General features: G+C 35.9%; 1 protein-coding gene across 1 annotated transcript in view; it reads left to right on the forward strand.

Annotated features, from left to right (window-relative positions):
* Positions 1-19184, forward strand: part of SLC35F5 (solute carrier family 35 member F5) — a 38587-nt gene extending 19403 nt beyond the window's left edge. Inside the window, exons 11-16 of the mRNA XM_058548845.1 lie at positions 453-557; positions 3771-3930; positions 8736-8826; positions 14530-14684; positions 15694-15787; positions 18331-19184. Coding sequence (XP_058404828.1) covers positions 453-557; positions 3771-3930; positions 8736-8826; positions 14530-14684; positions 15694-15769 — 587 coding nt within the window. The 3' untranslated portion in view covers positions 15770-15787; positions 18331-19184. The remainder of the gene's footprint in view (positions 1-452; positions 558-3770; positions 3931-8735; positions 8827-14529; positions 14685-15693; positions 15788-18330) is intronic.
* The last annotated feature ends 227 nt before the right edge of the window (positions 19185-19411 follow it).

The following is a 19411-nucleotide window of genomic DNA, read 5'->3' on the forward strand; positions in this document are numbered from 1 at the left end:
CAGAGGTAGGACTTTAATACGGCCTTGAAGATGGTAATGGAATATGTATTAAAAATGATATATGGCAGTGGGGAGAACAATATAAGCAACAGCTTAGAGAGGGAAAGAAGCATTGTTAAGTTGAGCTGTGTCAGGTGTCAAAATTGTTTAGGGGAAAATAGGAAGTATACATTTCAAAATTAGCAAAGTGTTAATTATATGAGTTTTAGTATTATATTGCATATAAGTGTTTGGTTAGATCATTGAGTGAATGTTTTGCATTTTTTTGTTTACACTTTAAACTCCTTCCTATACTCCTGGAGGACATGGATGGGGGTGGGATATACTTTATCTTTTCATATTTGTATTCTCATTTCTTGAAATAGGAGCTAGCACATTGTTAGATTTTAAGTAAATGTGCGTTGAATGAGTTAATGAACAAATGCTTTAAATCATTATCTTTGTTTTTACAGGTTCCATTTGGTCTCTTGTTGGAGCCATGCTCTATGCTGTCTATATTGTTATGATTAAGAGAAAAGTAGACAGAGAAGATAAGTTGGATATTCCGATGTTCTTTGGTAAGCATATGTTTAACTTGTGAGGCTATTTACTCTGAATGATTAACTTAGGGTTTTGTTTTTTGGAGCGAATACGGAAACCTTTTCCTCTCACCCCTCCATATGATTCTTTAAAACCATTAAATTTTAAAGATTATGAAGTCCAATCTCAATGTATTTCTCTTACCTTGTCTTGCGTAGTTGTGTACATATGAGGGAACGCCCATTCCCTCAATGTGAGATAAAGAAAGAAATTCCTCCTAACACCTTTTTTGTATTACTGTCTTAAGATCAGATATTTTCCTCATTGAAGTGACAGATTTTGCTATTATAAGTATGTGAGAGTATACCTGTTGTATTATACATTTTGCCATTTTTGAATTGTTGGAAGCGTAGGATTGGGGAAACTTCCCCAAAATAATATGCATAATACTATTCCAGTCTATGTACTTATTTTCAGTAAAAATTGTGGGCCATTTAAAGCTTTTCATTTACAGTTTGTCTTTAAGACTCAGATTCTTTTATGACATAGATTTTCACATTACCCAATTATAGTTTCTGGCATCAGTTCTTAATCTTGGTAAATAAAATAGCTAATATGATTTATAAACTCTTTTGCCTAAAAGCAGCTCAGTAAAGAACCTGTGATATCTGTAGGATTGCAAAAGAAGAGCACATTGACAAGATATCTTCCAAAAGATATCCGGATATCAATAGATAAAGAAGCCTGGTAATGAGAGTTCAAAGTACAGCTTATAGGGCCACTCAGGAGACTTGGGATCTAGCTGTTATAACTTCATTTATCTCATACTCATCTGAAAAATGAGGTGATTGGACTAGATGAGTAGCTTCCAAAATGGTTTACAGAGGATCCTGGGAAGGTGGGGAGAAGATGGTGTTGCATGCATGGGTCTGGTTCTTGGACTCCTTTGCTGCTTCAGCTGGAACATCTCTGCTTTGTTAGGCTTTTTGCATTATAATTTGTAGAAAAGATTTTTCTGCTAAAAATAGTTTGAATATCTGCACCTAAAGATTAATAAAAATAAAACTTTTGACAAGACACCAGACTGGGTGATCACTCAAGTCCCTTTTAGGTATAGAATTCAATAAATACACCTTAAGTATGAAGATAATTTTAATGATGTCTTATTTTAGAGTCATAGAACATTCCATCTGGAATGGAATGAAATGTTAATATTTTTTGAGTGTTCTTTTTTAAGATTGGCAACTTTCAAGAAAAGTTGCTTAATTTACTCTTATTGGTGAGAGTACACATAGACATGTAGCTTGATTGTTCTTCATATGTCATGTGATAGGTAAAGCACTGTTGATTTGACTTGGGTTAAGGATAGACAGGATTGGAGAGGAAGAAGTTTGGATTGGGATGTGGAGGGTTCTCTGGGCATGGGGATGTGAGCAAAGCACAGCAGGGAACAGCGAATAGATCTGTGTGATTGCGCTGGAGTGTTCACTTTAGGGAAGAACAGGAATGTATGTGGACCACATTCTGGAAGGTCTGGAGAATAGGTGAAGCGATTTGGACCTTTGTCTCTAGGTCCAAAGGTTGTTAATTTATGTGGGATTTTATAGACTTGATAGTTCAGGGACCAGAAAATAGATTTGATTCTTGATAATGCCAAATTTTGGTGTTTAATTAGAATACCTTTTTAATGGGATGCAAGCCTTTTAGGTCATGAGTTCTTCCTGTGTGTGTGTCATTTTGTTTGTTTTTGTTTTAATCATTATATGTCTTAAGTTGGATTTCCTAGAAGCAGGATGTGAGACAGGGATTTGGTGCGGGTGACTTATTGAGGAAGTGCTCTGCAGGAAAGACCGGCGAGGAAGTGAGAGAAGCAGGATACAGAAGGTGAAAGAACCACGTGGTCTCAGTAGAGGTTTGGCCCAATTCCTGGCAGGGGTGGGGGCAAGGGGCAGAGGGGGAGCAAGAGTGGGTAATATGTCTAGGCCCTCCTCAGAGTTGTCCTGGCCTTGAGCCATGAGGGCCAACCTTGTGAGTCTCCCATCAGTCAGTTGTTGGGGGGCGGGGAGGAGTGGGAACTTCCTGGGAAAGGCAGACTTGTTTGCTCTCCAGGACGGTCTTCAGAGAAGGCAATGGTTGTGAATCTTTAGCAGCAGATAGAGAGAGGGTGCTCCAGCCCTGTTAAGAAGATTTGACTAGGCATCGTATATACTAGTTTATTATTTAGCAGCAAGTGTAAAATATAAATCTGCTGTAATTTAACTTTCTTTTAAGAAAGCTCTATAGTTACCTCATGGATCTCATAGTGGATCTGTGATGTTTAACTATATAGCAAGTGCAATAAAAATTACCACAAACTTGTAGTATTTTTTTGTTTATAATCTTCACATTTCCAGGTATATAGCCATATATAAACTTACATTCCTATGATAATAGCTAGCCTTTATTAACTGTTTACTGTGTGCCATGTACTGAGCTATATTTTATGTGTTTTGTCTAATCTTCCCAGTAGCCTAATTAAATATTATTTTACACTTATAGATTGGAAAACTGAGGCCTAAAAGAGGTTCTTGCTTCTGCATCTGCACCTTATACTACTAGTGAATGGTAGAGCTGGGATTGGAACCCAGGGCGGTCAGACTGCAGAGCATGCACTTTTAACCACTAAACCTTATAGCCTTCCTTTTCAAGTAGTCTGTGCTTAGTTCATACGTTGAATCGCTATTTGTGTATGTATGTTGTCTCACCAACTAGTGTATGAGCTCGGCGAAGGCAGGAACCAAGAATTTTATCTTTCTTGGCACCTTTTGACATTCCTAGCATAGCACAGGTGCTTTAAGTATATGAGTTGAATCAGAAACAAACCATCCAGTTCCTCATAATTAATTTAGGCTGAATACTCATATACACACACCCTAGTTATTTCTTTAAGTTCTAGGACACTGTATTATTAGTAGCTAAGGTTAACAACCCTTCTGTTGGAATTGTTTTAAGTGGTTTATTCGGCAGTAGTTGCTCCGTGCAGCGTGGATAGTTGAACCTTGAAGACTCAGTGATCACCAGTTGCTTGATAGAGTTTTTCTGGTGTTGAGCTATCCACAGGACTGACTTAACAAAGAAACAGAAGTTCCAGTCGAGGAAACCTGTTGGAGCCCTTTGTGCAAAATCTAATGTTTTTTGATTATAGAGTTATAAGTTTGGAAAATTTAAATAAATCACAATTACTAACTTTTGTCTTTTTTATACATATTTAGGTTTTGTAGGTCTGTTTAATCTACTGCTCTTATGGCCAGGTTTCTTTTTACTTCATTATACTGGATTTGAGGACTTTGAGTTTCCCAATAAAGTAGTATTAATGTGCATTATCGTTAACGGCCTTATTGGAACAGTTCTGTCAGAGTTCCTGTGGTTGTGGTATGTACTGTTTATTACCCTATGATTTATTAGTTATCAGTTTATTGACTTTTGGATAAGTTAAGCATTTGTATTTCTTCTGTCTTCTGATGGCCCCTCCTCTGCACCTTCCCACCCCACACCACATTTACAATTTAATACAGTAACTCTGTTAGAGCGGAACTTTGTTTTTATTTTTTAACTTCTGTGTACCCATTGCATAGTGTAGTGCCTTGTACACAGAAGGAGCTCAGTAAATATTTGTTGAATGAATATGAATGACCTAAATTTATAAAAGTGTTTTAGAAAGTAGAGTGTTACCCAAATGAAAGGTGTCATTATCTAACGGAAATCCAAACTTACAAGATGTGTATATACCAAGTATGAATAACATGAGTTCTAAGTGAGAATCTAGGGGACTTTGCTTATTTAAGGGACTTTGGAATGTCTGGTTATTCATAGGCTTTTTTATTTTGTTTATTCTCAGGATTTTTCATGTGGGTGAGCCAGATATGTAAACCCTAAACTCTGATTAATTTGAGATGTTAGATACTTTGATATGTTATAAAATCAAATATATTGATATGTGATAATAATCCTGAAATAATTTGAAGACAATGTCATGTGTAGAGTTTAAGAAACCTTTCAAATATAGAGCTTGATACTTAGTCCAGTTTCCTTCTAATAGGAACTTAAAAAGAAAGAACAAATTGTACTTAAATCCTAAATGAATTTTATTATATGCCAGTTAAGACTGACTAGTTTTCCCTTGCAAAAGATTGCAACAAAATGGCCTTTTCCATGAAGTCTTCCTTGATGCTCTGCCTACACTTCTGCCCCTCCCCAATTAAGGAAATACTCTATTTTCTTCATATCCCCTGCACTCACTTCCCTTCATGTAGTACTTAAAGATACTTTATATTGTAGTAATTTATGTACTTACTGTTATCTAAAACTCTTTGGTATCAGAATTGGTTTACCTATTCATTTTTCTATGTTTCATTATGTGCCTTTTTGGTGCTAAATTTTTTTAACCAAAAAGAGTTACATATTTTATTTTATATATTAATATATATCATATGTCCTCTTGTTCTCTTGTCCTATCACCTCTATTGTTCTGTCCTTTCTCTTGCCTGTCTCCGCTCTTGTTCTGGTCAGGTAGAACTACTTACTGGTAGTGTTTTGATTGAACTTAGTTGAACCGTAAGGAATTGTTGATCTTCAACCATTTTTCACTGCAGTTTCATATGATTCGCCCCAATGAACCATATGCTTTAAATAATTATATATTCATTGTATTTTAATACAAGTTCATATTCTCTAGCTTTCTAAGTTTAGTTTAAATTAGAAAATTTCAAAGCAAGGAGTTTTTACATATTTGAAAGAAATAACTAAATTATTCTCTGGAATGTAGACTAGAGAAGGGTTTAGTATGGTTCTTATTACATTGAGACTCATAGTAAACATGGATTGTGCCACCTACAAATATTAAAATGCTCATTCTTTATTGAGAGCTTTATTTATTTATTTTACTTTTTTTTATTGATGTCATAATAGTTTATAACATTGTGAGATTCCAGTTGTACATTATTATTTGTCAGTCACCATATAAATGTGCCCCTTCACCGCTTGTGCTCACCCCCCTACTCCCTTCCCCCTGGTAACCACCAAACTGTTCTGTCTGTCTGTGTGTTAGTTTATCTTTCACATATGAGTGAAGTGTCTTTCTCTGTCTGGCTTATTTCACTTAACATAATACCCTCCATGTCCATCCATGTTGTTGCAAATGGGATGATTTTGTCTTTTTTTATGGCTGAGTAGTATTCCATTGCATATATACACCACATCTTCTTTATCCGGTCATCTGTTGATGGGCACTTGGGTTGCTTCCACGTCTTGGCTGTAGTGAGTAATGCTGCAATGAACATAGGGGTGCATAAGCCTCTTTGGATTGTTGATTTCAAGTTCTTTGGATAAATACCCAGAAGTGGGATAGCTGGATCATAAGGTAGTTCTATTTTTAATTTTTTGAGGTATCGCCATACTGTTTTCCATAGAGGCTGCACCAGTTTGCATTTCCACCAGCAATGAATAAGGGTTCCCTTTTCTCCACATCCTGAGAGCTTTATTTTGAATAAACGTATGTAATAGAGTTTCATTATGTGCAGCAGAATTCAATGTAGGCTTTGGAGATGATCAAATATGAGTTGTGACATATAATCTCTCTATTTTTGAGTTTGCTCCCAAGGAAAATTTCACATTTAAATAAATAACGTTTTGGAATATTTCGTTCTCTTTTTGTTTGACTTTTGTAAAATTCAAAGAGTAAAACATACAAAAGTGTGCAAAAGACTACAATGAAAAGGAAATCTCCCTTCTACCCCAATTTTCCATTCGTTTTCCCCAAAGGGAACCACTTTTAACTTCTAAGCGTTCTACAAAATTTTCTATACATACGGAAGTGTGTATCAGTCTCTTAATTCCCCCCCCAAATTGTTTTATATTTAACACACAAATGGGAGAATACTATGGATATTGTTCTGTACTTTGCTTTTTTTCCCCACAAATTGTTGTCTTGTAAATCTTTACATATCAGCACTTAGATTCAATTCATTTTTTCAAAGCCTGTGTAGTATTCTAATCTATTATGTTCCAATCCATTATCTAACATAATGGATAGAACGTAATGTGTTTTACCAGTTCCTTATTGAGAGACATTTTAAGTTCCCAGTCTTTTGCTTTGTAAATAATATGGCATTGAACATCCTCATATATGTCTTTACATATATATATATATATATATATATATATAAGCATTGTATAGGATAAATGCCAGTAATTAGAAAAGACTGAGTCAAACATGTGGACTTTGATTTTGATAGAGAATTCGAAAATCATTTTCCACAGAGGGAACACAATTTTATATTACCGTGTATATGAGTGTTTATTGTTAAATAGTTAAATTGGACACTCAAAGTCATATATTATGATCAAAGCTATGTTTGTCCTTACCTAGGGTGGATTTTTCAGGACCTCAAGAAAGTTTATTTTTCAGCTATACTTCTACACTCAAGCGTTTAAGAGTACTTATGGTAACAACTCAGTAGCAGTAAGTTAATCAGTAATGAAACAAACATTATATCCCTTAAATTCTAGGTGGTGTCGGTACTCAAAACAGCTATAAGAAGCATGTCTCTATATATTTTGTATCTTTTTAAATCATAAAAAATAAAAATTTAAATCAGAAGACATAATCTTTGCATGTATGATGATTCCCTTCTTTTGGGGAAGGCAAGGTTATTGTGTATTTAACTATAAATAGAACAAAAAATTTCAGCATATATACAGTGCTGAGTAGTAAACTCCAGATTTAAAAGTGCAGTTGTGAATTTTTTTTGTGAATTAAAGATGTGTACTTGTCACTCATTGTTTATTTAAAAAAACTTCAAGTGTACTGATAAGTCCATATGCTGTGCCACTAGTCCATGTACTGTACCATATACTGTACCACTAGTCCATATACTGTACTATATACTGTACCATGAGTCCATATACTGTACCATCTAGCATAGATGTTAGGTGATAGGATCTAGTCCTCTGTCTCAGCATTTCCCAAAGTGTGTCCTCAAATGGTAATAGATGACAAAAGGATTCAACCATTAGCTAAATTGGGAAAGGCTGGTATAAATCAAACAGATTTTTTTTTAATACTTTGTCTCAAACTCTGTAGGATTGTACTTTGCATTATAAATCTCTAAGAACATATGCTGCATTGAAAAGAGAAAACATATTTGACCCCTGAACCTTCTTTTCACAGAGCAGCTCATGAGTAGTGGGAACTGCTAGTACTTGAGTTCTCTTTACCTCATCAATAAGAAGTGTCCAGCCTCTTTTGAATACTTTGAGTGACCCTTTATCAAGAGATAGCCTCTTTTATTGCAGGACAGCATTATTAATTCTAATATATACTGAGCTAGAATTTACTTGCCTATAATTTTTATGGGTCTGTAGTCTTAATTATATACATTATGGTTTTATCTTGCCTATAATTCATTTTCTTCTTATACACGTAAATTATTAGTCTTTCTAAATGGCTTATCTATTTGGTATAATGCTTTCCTTCATTTTTTCCTTCAACTAAAAATTATATGCAGATTGATATTTCCAAATTTGATACCAGTATTGATAGCTCAAGGTGAAAATAAAATGAAGAGCTTAGCTTTGGGTTAGGACAATTGGTAGAAAAATGGAAAACAAAAGGGAAGTATCCTTTAAAAACGTTTAGTTTTTTCGATGCTAAGCCAAACCAAAAGAGCAACACACATCTAAAGACTATTTTAGTTTTTGTGAGAGTGAGACATTTTTTCACGCTTTGGTGACAGAGTAAAATGTTGGCTTATCACTTTCTTAAAGTCTGTGTTGTGAGGTATTGTCCTGCAGTTTTAATAAAGCTATTTCCTTTGTTAGCGAAGTGTCTTTATCACAAAACTATAAGAACTCTTTTGACAGTTTTGTAAAAAATGTTAGTGAAGTATAAGCTATACATCCAAAGCTGAATAATATCTAGAAGCAGATCTTGAAAATAGCATAAAATACTTGGAAATTTTTATACTTATATATTTGGATTTTTAATATTAGAAGATAAACTTTAAGAATCATCTTAGTAACTTTATTATTTGTTATGCCTCAGTCCATCCTAAGCTTTTATTTTTGCTCCTGATCTCTCACATGTATATTTTAGGATAGATAGTCTTTGATTGGTGTTTTTCTTTGGTTCTTATACTTTTTAAATATGGAGATGTATATTTTCATTTTTTCCTTTTTAGGGGCTGCTTTCTTACCTCATCGTTGATAGGCACACTTGCACTAAGCCTTACAATACCTCTGTCTATAATAGCTGACATGTGTATGAAAAAGGTAAGACTAACTATTTATTGGATATTTTAGGTATATTATTAAAACAGAGCTAATGAAAGTTGAGATGTGACTAAATTATAAGGGATACAACCATGAAATAATACTTGATGCCTTCGCTCCCAAGGTGCTTTACCACATAAAGTTATAAAAAGGACCAAATAAATGGGTAATCTCTTGCATTTTTAGCTTTTTGATTTTTATTTTCTCAATTTCTAAGCTAAGGGCAATATCTTTATATGTAGTTCTACAGTTTTGGATCTGATTATGTTCCACTTGTTCTTTGATAAGTCAGTGGTATAGAGTAGGGGATGTATTTTATCATATAAGAAGTAGTGTTTTGGGGCCAGCCTGGTGGCTTAGCAATTAAGTATTCGCGCTCTGCTTCGGCTGCCTGGGGTTCGTGAGTTCGGATCCCCCGGCGCAGACTCCCGCACCGCTTATCAAGCCATGCTGTGGCAGCGTCCCATATAAAGTAGAGAAAGATGGGCACGGATGTTAGCCCGGGGCCTATCTTCCTCAGCAAAAAAGTGGAGTATTGGCAGCAGATGTTAGCTCAGGGCTAATCTTCCTCAAAAAAAATAAATAAATAAATAATGTTTTGATTTCTAAGGTAAACTCCAAAGATTCCTTAACACTATGCTAAGACTACTATAGATATGAGCAATGCATGAATAATGTTGTTTCTCGACGAATGCTCATTTCTATCTGGACTCAGCAGGGTAGGTGCTCTTTGCGTCCTTCTTTGAAGTCCTGGTCTGGATTCCAGGATTCTTGTGATAAATATTGGCAGTGATAATATTGCAGAAAAGAGAATTGGGGTGTCCCTCCCAGCAGCCTAAAGGGAGGAGTTTCCTTAGTGCTCCTAGGGTAACAGGGAGAAAAGAGGTGTGCCATTGGCTAAAGCTAAAAGATGTAGTGTAGCCATTTATCACTCAGTTCAATATTTGTAAGCTTTTAACTCCAAGTATTAAGTAACAAAATGGTATGTGTGTGTGTTTTTTAATATAATTGGAAAAGGAAATACTTGAAAGCCCAGGGGCTTATAATGTGTAGAGGTTATAATCAGATTCTTTTTTTATTATTTTATTGAGGTCATATTGGCTTATAACGTTGTGTAAATTTCAGCTGTATGGTATTATGTATCAGTTTCTGTAGAGACTGCATTGTGTTCACTACCAATAGTCTTGTTTTTATCCGTCACCATACATATGTGCCCCTTTTATCCCTTTCCCCCTCCCCCCACCCTCTTCCCTTCTGGTAACCACTAATATGTTTTCCTTATCCTTGTGTTTATCTTCCACATATGAGTGAAATCGTATGGTGTTTGTCTTTCTCTGTCTGGCTTATTTCACTTAGCCAGAATAATACCCTCAAGGTCCATCCGTGTTGTCACAAATGGCACGATTTTGTCTTTTTTATGGCTGAGCAGTATTCCATTGTATATGTGTACCATATCTTGTTTATCCATTCATCTGTTGATGGGCACTTGGGTTGCTTCCATATCTTGGCTATTGTGAATAATGCGGCAGTGAACATAGGGATGCATAAATCTCTTTGAATTGATTTCATGATTTATTCATTGAATAAATACTGAATATTTATTCAAAGATAGCTGGATCATATAGTATTTCTGTTTTTAATTTTTTGAGGTATCTCCATACTGTTTTCCATAGTGGCTGCCCCAGTTTGCATTCCCACCAGCAGTGTATGAGGGTTCCGTTTTCTCCATATCCTCTCTGACATTTATTTCTTGTCTTGTTAGTTATAGCCATTCTGACTGGTGTAAGGTGATATCTCATTGTAGTTTTGATTTGCATTTCCCTGATAATTAGTGATGTTGAACATCTTTTCATGTGCGTGTTGGCCATTTGTATATCTTCTTTGGAAAAATGTCTGTTCATATCCTCTGCCCATTTTTTGATCGGGTTGTTTGGTTTTTTGTTGTTGAGTTGTATGAGTTCCTTATATATATTTTTAAATTAATCACTTGTTGAATAGATGATTTGCAAATATTTTCTCCCAGTTGGTGAGTTATTTTTTCATTTTGTTCATGGTTTCCTTTGCCTTGCGGAAGCTCTCTAGTCTGATGTAGTCCCATTTGTTTATTTTTTCTTTTGTTTCCCTTGCCTGAGTAGACATTGTATTCGAAAAGATACTGTTAAGACCCATGTCAAAGAATGTACTGGCTATATTTTCTTCTAGGAGTTTTATGGTTTCAGGTGTTACATTCAAGTCTTTAATCCATTTTGAGTTAATTTTTGTGTATGGTGTAAGACAATGGTCTACTTTCATTCTTCAGCATGTGGCTGTCCAGTTTTCCTAACACTATTCGTTGAAGAGACTTTCCTTTCTCTGTTGTATGTTCTTGGCTCTTATGTTTAAAATTAGCTGTCCATAGATGTAAGGTTTTATTTCTGGGCTTTCATTTCTGTTCCATTGATTTGTGTGTCTGTTTTTGTACCAGTACCATGCTGTTTTGATTCCTATAGCTTTGTAGTATATGTGTGTGTGTGTGTGTGTGTGAGAGAGAGAGAGAGAGAGAGAGAGAGGAAGATTAGCCCTGAGCTAACATCCGTTGCCAGTCTTCCTCTTTTTGCTGAGGAAGAGTGGCCCAGGGCTAACATGCATGCCCATCTTCCTCTACTTTATATGGGACACTGCCACAGCATGGCTTGACAAGCAGTGCGTTTGTCCGTGCCTGGGATCCGAACCTGCAAACCCCGGGTTGCTGAAGTGGAGCGCGCAAACTCAACTGCTATGCCACCGGGCTGGCCCCAACTTTGTCATATATTTTGAAGTCAGGGATTGTGATACCTCCAGCTTTGTTCTTTTTTCTCAGGATTGCTTTGGCTATAATCAGATTTTTACAGCTATTTTTCTTTATATCTTTCTACAGTTTTCAGGATAAAGGCAAAATACTCTCAGTGATATGTATCTTCTTTATTTAAAAAACAGTTCTGTGCTCATATTTAACTTTGTTTTATGGTTCAGTAAATTCTTACTTATTTATCATGGTTAAAAATGGGGATCTTCTCCTTAATTGAGAATTAATTATCTTACATACCATGCATTTTCAAAGAATGTGGATATTATAAAATATACATAAAACTAAAGTTACAAATATTAGATTCTTTTATAGATTTAAATAATATCCAGGTCCTTCCACATTTCAGGGTCATAATCTTGAATATTAACCGAAATTGTTCTAGTGAAACAATTTATTATTTCTGTTTATTAGAGGATTTTGGTAGACTGCTGTGTAAATGAACTTTATTGATATTATGAAAATGTCAGCTTTTGTAGATTTGAAAAATAAAAATTGAAAGTTAATTTTAGGGATTTTTTTTTTTTCCTTTTCTTTTTTTTGGTGAGGAAGATTCACCCTGAGCTAACATCTGTGCCAATCTTCCTCCACTTTGTATATGGGATGCCACCACAGCCTGGCTTGATGAGCAGTGTGTAGGTCGGTGCCCGGAATTCCAACACACAAACCCGGGCCACTGAAGGGGAATGCACGAACATAACCACTACACCACGGGCTGGCCCCAATTATAGGGATTTTTTAAAAGAACTGTCACAGGGGACCTAATTTTATTAAATGATTGTGTAATTTGTTTAATCAAATATTTTAAGATGAAGGCAAAACACAAGAAAAGGGAAAATGTATGTATATGTAATTGATTGGAAAAACATAGCCAAACAGTCTTTTCTTGATTGTCTTCATATCTAGAATTAGACAACCAGTTAAATGAGTAGATTGGGCCTTTAGTGGGAATTAAGGGTAGGAAGAGTACCTTCTGGAAAAAGTAGCAGAGTGTGCCCCAGAACTGTAATAGAAACAAAAGTTGACAGGAGAAATCAACTTGCATGGGGTTTTTTGATTCTAATAGCCGACCATGGTTATGTATAGTTTCTGAAATTTTAGGCTTCATTAACATTATTTATTGTTCTTAAAGCGAATTGGTTATTTTAACCTATTTATAATTGATATTTTATATAATAGGAAGCATCGCTAATCATATTCAGATTCATATTCAGATATATCCAGGAATTAGACTTTTTTTTGTTTATATAGGCAGTTTTCTTTGTTAATAAATGTCTTCATTTTTAAAAATTGTCTTCATAGCTTGTTGGAAATCCAGTTGGAATTTTTTTATGATGTGGTAACACATAAATAAATAAAGTGAACTTTGCCTTTAAAAGTCATCTAGGGTTTTACCTACCTTTATAAGGCTTGCTTTTATTCAGTTATGAAATAGAGTTTTAGTTGAATATTCATGAAATCATTCTATCAACTATATCTACATTTTTAACTCTCATTAGTCATAACTTTTTCATAATTTTTCTGATCTTGGGTCATTTAAGTGCATCATGATGTTTCTAGAATATTCAGTATTCTGACAAATTTTCCAAGAATGTGTTATACCAATAATTTGGTAACAATGTAAAGGCCTTTTAGTTTCTCTTACTGACTGCTGTTTCCTGGGTGTTCTTAGGCTGACTCAGCCAGAGTGTGTGTGTACCGTACAAGCAGGCTGTGCATGTTAAAAGTTGTTGGTGATTATCCTTGTGTTACGCGTTGTGAGTCCGTCATAAAAAATATTGTTCTCACAAAACCCCTTACCTCTGACTAACGGTGCTCCAAAATGGACTAGTGTATGTTTCCCACCAGAGGGAGTCTTGCCTATGATTCTAAACCTCGTTGTTTTTTAACGCTTAAAGAAGGCACGCACAGTTTTCCTTCCCTGTCTTGAAAGATCGGAGTTACTGTTTTCGTCTTTATTTTGAGAGCAAACAACTAGTGTGTTGCAGCTGAGTCTCAGTATTAATTGGTGCAGGCTTCTTCTTTGACAATTGTTTTTGATCCTTAGTTGAATCGAGATGATAAAGGGTAAACTAGTGAAAGGAAGGGTGATTTTTGTTGGTAACTTTATGGCATCTCATTATTTTTAATTTTCTTGACAACCCTGATACATGATGGATGGGAAGGTCAGACCTGGTGGTCGGCGGGTTCTTCCCCGCTGAGGCTCGGCTTGCTGCTTCTCTTCTCTGGCTCGCGCTTCTTAGTACAAGCATTCCTGTGTCTAGTCTTTATTTTACTCACTCATGATTTTCTCTCGAATTTTTTTTTTTGTTACTAGATAATCAAACACGTTTTAAGTATCAGGATTAGAATTTGTTGCAAATTGTTAATAAAAAGTTTGCAAAAGTTGCACTTAAAGAGTTTTATCTGTTTTTAGTACTGTCTTAAAAGAACTGTAACATACCACAGCATATCACAACTATAGCATAACAGTTTTTAAAAATGTGAGTTTTTGAAGATGACTTCTGAAACTGAAGGGGAGGGATCAACTTGAGAATAGGCAGAAACCAATAAAGAAGAAATGGGCAACGTGAGGCGTCAGACAAAAGCTTGAAGTTTCATAATTCTGCTCTCGGATGTACTGTGCCTACCTAATAAATGAAAAGCATCCTTCCTGCCTTTCCTTTACGCTATTTTCCAAGCGAGAAGCGTTTTTGTTGGTAAATTAAGCAAGTGGAATCGTACATTGGAGTCTTAAATCCTTATATTTAATAATAATGTACTTAATATGCTGTCAATGCTTAGTATTATATTCTTGATGTTTTAACTTATTCCATGTTAAAGGGGAAAATTGTCTTAATTATAATTGTAGAGTTTCTTTCTTTATCTTTTATTTTTAGGTGCAGTTTTCTTGGTTATTTTTTGCAGGCGCTATCCCTGTATTTTTTTCATTTTTTATTGCAACTCTTCTATGCCATTATAATAATTGGGATCCTGTGATGGTGGGAATCAGAAGAATTTTTGCCTTTATATGCAGAAAACATCGAACTCAGAGGTAGGCTTAGTTCCAATATAAATTTTTAAAAAATAGCGTTTTCTAAATAAACGGGGAATCATATTATGCTGGCCTATCTTTTAGCTATTTTTTGAAGAATTATTGAAACATTATAATCTATACATGTACTATGCCAGATAAAATTAATTTGTTCGGATCTTTTGGGTGATCAGGTAGTTTCTTCACAACTATTTGTTTTAAAAAAATGTTTTGAGGAGCAGGCCTGCTGGTGTAGTGGTTACATTTGTGCACTCTGCTTTGGTGGCCCAGTGTTTGCAGGTTCGGATCCCGGGTGCGGCCCTACACATCAATCATCAAGCCATGCTGTGGTGGCATCCCACAAAGAAAATAGAGGAAGATTGGCACAGATGTCAGCTCAGGGCCAATCTTCTTCACAAAAATAAATAAATTAATTAATTAAAATAAATAAAGTTTTTGATTCATAGGTAAAAGCAGATTGCTTACTGTTTTGCTATAACAAATTTAAATGTGGAAAACTTTTATTGGTTTGAACAAAATTCATGATAAAATATGATAACATTGCCTTAAATTTTCTGTTTCAATTTCTTTATTATTTTTTTTGTGTGTGAGGAAGATTAGCCCTGAGCTAACATCAGTTGCCAATCCTCCTCTTTTTGCTGAGGAAGATTGGCCCTGAACTAACATCTGTGCCCATCTTCCTCTAATTTATATGGGACGCCGCCACAGCATGGCTTGGCAAGTGGTGCATTGGTCAGTGCCCGGGATCCGAACCTGCGAACCCCGGGCCACTGAAGCAGAGCGCGCACACTTAACTGCTGCGCCACTGGGTCGGCCCCTCAATTTCTTTATTCTTAAGAGAGAAAGCTTTTGACATTCTCCTGTAAAAAGAACTTGGGACAAGTTGTTGGGAAATCTTGCCCTAGTCTTAGTTCTGACCTCACACCTTCAGCCAGTAGAATAGATCATTTTTAAGGATTCCTTTCAACTCTAAAGCTTTCCTTGACTTTAGCCTTTGTTTTTTTTTAAGGGTTCCGGAAGACAGCGAACAGTGTGAGAGTCTCATTCCTATGCACGGTGTTTCTCAGGAGGATGGAGCTAGTTAGCTGTTGTCTGTAGCCCAGGTTTGTATGTTAGCTGGCATTAATGTTGAATAAGGTTCTTATTCTTGTATTGCTTAATTACACAATTGATTTTCCATAATTAGTTGTTTGAGAGGCAGTACAGCCTAGAGGCTAAGGGAGTGAAACTCTAGAGTCAAACTGCATGGGATCCAATTCCAGCTTCTCCATGTACTAGCTGTGTGACCTTATGCAAAGTTCTTAACCTCTCTGTGCCTCAGTTTTCCTATTTGTGAAATGAGGTTACAATAGAACCTCCCTTGAAGGTTGTTGAGGTATTAAATACTTGGTAAGTTTAAAGTATGTACATTAATGCCTGACTCAAATGATCCCAAGTTTTAACTTTTACTTTTATTAATGCTAAGGGTCATTATTTTATTTAATGATATACTTTAGAAAAAATATTTTTTCTCTGAGTATAAAAGAAAAAAATGTAATACTTTGCTGTATATCCAGTCTTTTCTCTATGTGTATGTGTTTTCCGTAACTGGCAGCGTATATGTCCTGATTCTCTGACTGTGCTTTTTCAGTTAACATTGTTTCAAGAGCACTTCCCCATTTTTAAAAAATTTTTTTAAAATTTTAAGAAAGATTATCTTTTATATTTCTTACGTGACAGAAAGAGTATATGATATTTTGTTTCACTAAATGAATGCTTGAAATACACCCAACATATGTCTTCAGCAGGCACAGAAATGATTATGTATTTACTTAGAATGACAGACTGCAATAAATTACTGAAATTCTGGAGATTCTGGTCACTTTCTTCAGAGATGACTTTAGGCAGTTTATATTGAAATGTTTCCCGAGGCGGCCGGGCTTCCCCTCCTCACTGGAGCACTGAACAACTCCTGTCACCTCCTTGAACCTGCATTGGCCTTGAAGCCTGTGCTTCATTATCTTCATGGTAAATTCACCTCTGCCCTAAGGCTAATTGTCTTGGTTTTGTGTTTTTCTTTGATCGGTCATTTTTTTTTTTTTTTGTGAGGAGATCAGCCCTGAGCTAACATCCACCAATCCTCCTCTTTTTTTGCTGAGGAAGACAGCCCTGGGCTAACACCTGTGCCCATCTTCCTCCACTTTATATGGGACGCCGCCACAGCATGGCTTACCAAGCAGTGCGTCGGTGCGCGCCCGGGATCCGAACCAGCGAACCCCGGGCCGCCGCAGCGGAGCGCGCGCACTTAACCGCTTGCGCCACCAGGCCGGCCCTGATCGGTCATTTTTTATTTTAGTTTTCACTGATAGGAGGGTTACACGTGCACGTGGTGGAGTTCGGTTAGAGTTCTATAGGACTTCTTGTACAGAGCAGCGAGCTGTCCTCTGCCCTGCACTCCCTCTCCTGCTTTCTTTCCCCTTTCTCAGGAATCACTTCAAACTCTTAGTCGATTCTGATATTTTCCCTCCTGTCTCTCTAGGTACCATACTTATCTTCGCTTTCTTGATTTCTCAGTTTTAGGTGTCTTCAGTTGCTTTCCCCACTGCGGGAGGTGAGGACAGACTACTCTGACGTTCCGCCTCCTCTGCTTTCACCCCCTTGTCTGCCTTCCAGCCCTGTGTCATTCCTGCCTCCTCCTCATCCCAGATAGAGCCATAACCAGTGTTTACACTGCTATAACTCTGTAAATGTTACTTTTACCTGAGCCGTGTAGGGTTGTGCCTGGCATTTCCCCAGTCCAGAGACCCTCTGTTACCACCCTTTTTAGAGAATAAACCTCAGATCTTCTCCTGGGATGGAGAAGGGGCACTTGACTAGCTGTGAAAAGTAAAGGGGGGGGGCATCTGTGTGTCTGACAGCTTTTTCTATAAACTTTGTACCAATCTTCCTGTTTTTAGTTGTTTCTTCACCCCTCCCTACCGAGATATCTTGTCATATTTCCCCAGTGCTAGCTAAGAGTTAGCTGCTGTTTTCTTGTCTCTGCTCTACTCTTTGTCCATGTGGTTTAGTCCTTTAAAAAAAAATCCCTTTATTGTCTTTTTACTAAGGTTTTGGGGACAGAGTAGAACTAAATATGTGTTTATCTGCCATCTTTAAATTTGAAAAAATACGCATAGTTATTCTTTAAAGATTTTTAATGCTACAATTTATGCGTTTTCCCTCTCTGGTATGCTGTACATCATTTCCATACTCACACTCATACCCTACCCCCACCCAGGCAAGGTTTCAGTATTTTTGGAAGTGAGAGCTGGATGAAGGGGAGATAGTGCAGACTAAAGAAGATGGACCACAATGAAGTAAAGTAGGGCAGGCTGGGCAGGGGTCTTTGTCTCTGCAGGGGACTGGTGGGATATACCGGGAATAAAATGGTTGTCATGTGATCTTCAGGTAGTAGTAGTGGATGTCAGCCTTTGACGTTGCTGCAGACCTCACTTTCCTTCATTCTTAGTACTCACCTCAAGTATCCAGTTAGGAAGTACATATACTTTGTTTGATACATGTTTCAATGTTAAGATAATTTTCTTTTTAAAATATAAAGTATAGAAAATTAAAGCTATGACAGTTATAATCTAATGATGATTTTGTATGTGTTTGTTTTTATTTTTAGCTTGATAATGGAACATTATACAGCGAAGAGACAATCTCTGGCAAGTTTTTGTAGAAAAATATTTCAGTGCCTAGTCTGAAAAATAACAGTTTCAGTTCTTTGGAACTCTAAAATATATTTTCCTCATATCTGTTTTCTTCATTTTCATAATGAAGTACTTTCCTCTGTAGCTGTGTACGTGTCATTACAGTTATAGGAATTTCCAGTCCACAGTCCATCTGAAGGACCGACCTGCCTTACACATCTCAAGGAATTCAGCTGATGAAATAATTTGAACTAATCAAGGAATAAAATCTTAATGTTCTGGAGACTTTATTTTCACATGTTATTTGTTGAATGCTGGACTATATTATGAAAATGTTTTCTAGAAATCATTTAAGTATATAGATCAGTATTTCTTACAGGTAAAATGCTACAATAAGCTGCCTATAATAGGTACAGATTATAATTTTGAGTTTTGTAGAACATTGCAAATTAACAACAAAAAATGTTTAATTTATGCAACAAGTATGTTCACACAAATTTGGTGGGACTTTACAAAAGAATATTTGAGAAAAGATCTGGTTCACTTACACTACATATACTGTATTACCCTTTCATAGCATTAGGTGCCTTATATTTTAAATCCGTGACAAACCATGACAGATTTTTAAAGGGGAAGTATTATTGTAAAATGAAGAATTATGTATTTCTAAAGGCTGTAATGCTGTACATTTAATTGATAAAGCTCTGATTAGAGTTTTGAAGAAATATTCTCTCTTCAATTAAGACGTTTTCATAATGGGATGATTTAAATTGAAATGATAAAGAGTATTATTAAAATAAAATGCTTATATATGTATTTGTGTATTACAGATCTATCAATTGGTTTCTGATTTTTTTCACATGTAAATGTGCCAAATTACTCTAGAACTGGATGCCGCTTCTGTAAATAATTCTAGTTTTCCTAAATAAATTTTTAATGGTTAAAATGCCAAAGAAGGAAGGCAAGAAGAAATTCTACTTTAAAAGTTACATTTGAATTTTTTCTCTACCAAGCTGAAATTAAGTATAAAATAGCCCTAATTGCAAATCTTAAACT

Source organism: Diceros bicornis, chromosome 10 (assembly GCF_020826845.1).
Source record: "Diceros bicornis minor isolate mBicDic1 chromosome 10, mDicBic1.mat.cur, whole genome shotgun sequence".
NCBI classification, from domain to species: domain Eukaryota; kingdom Metazoa; phylum Chordata; class Mammalia; order Perissodactyla; family Rhinocerotidae; genus Diceros; species Diceros bicornis.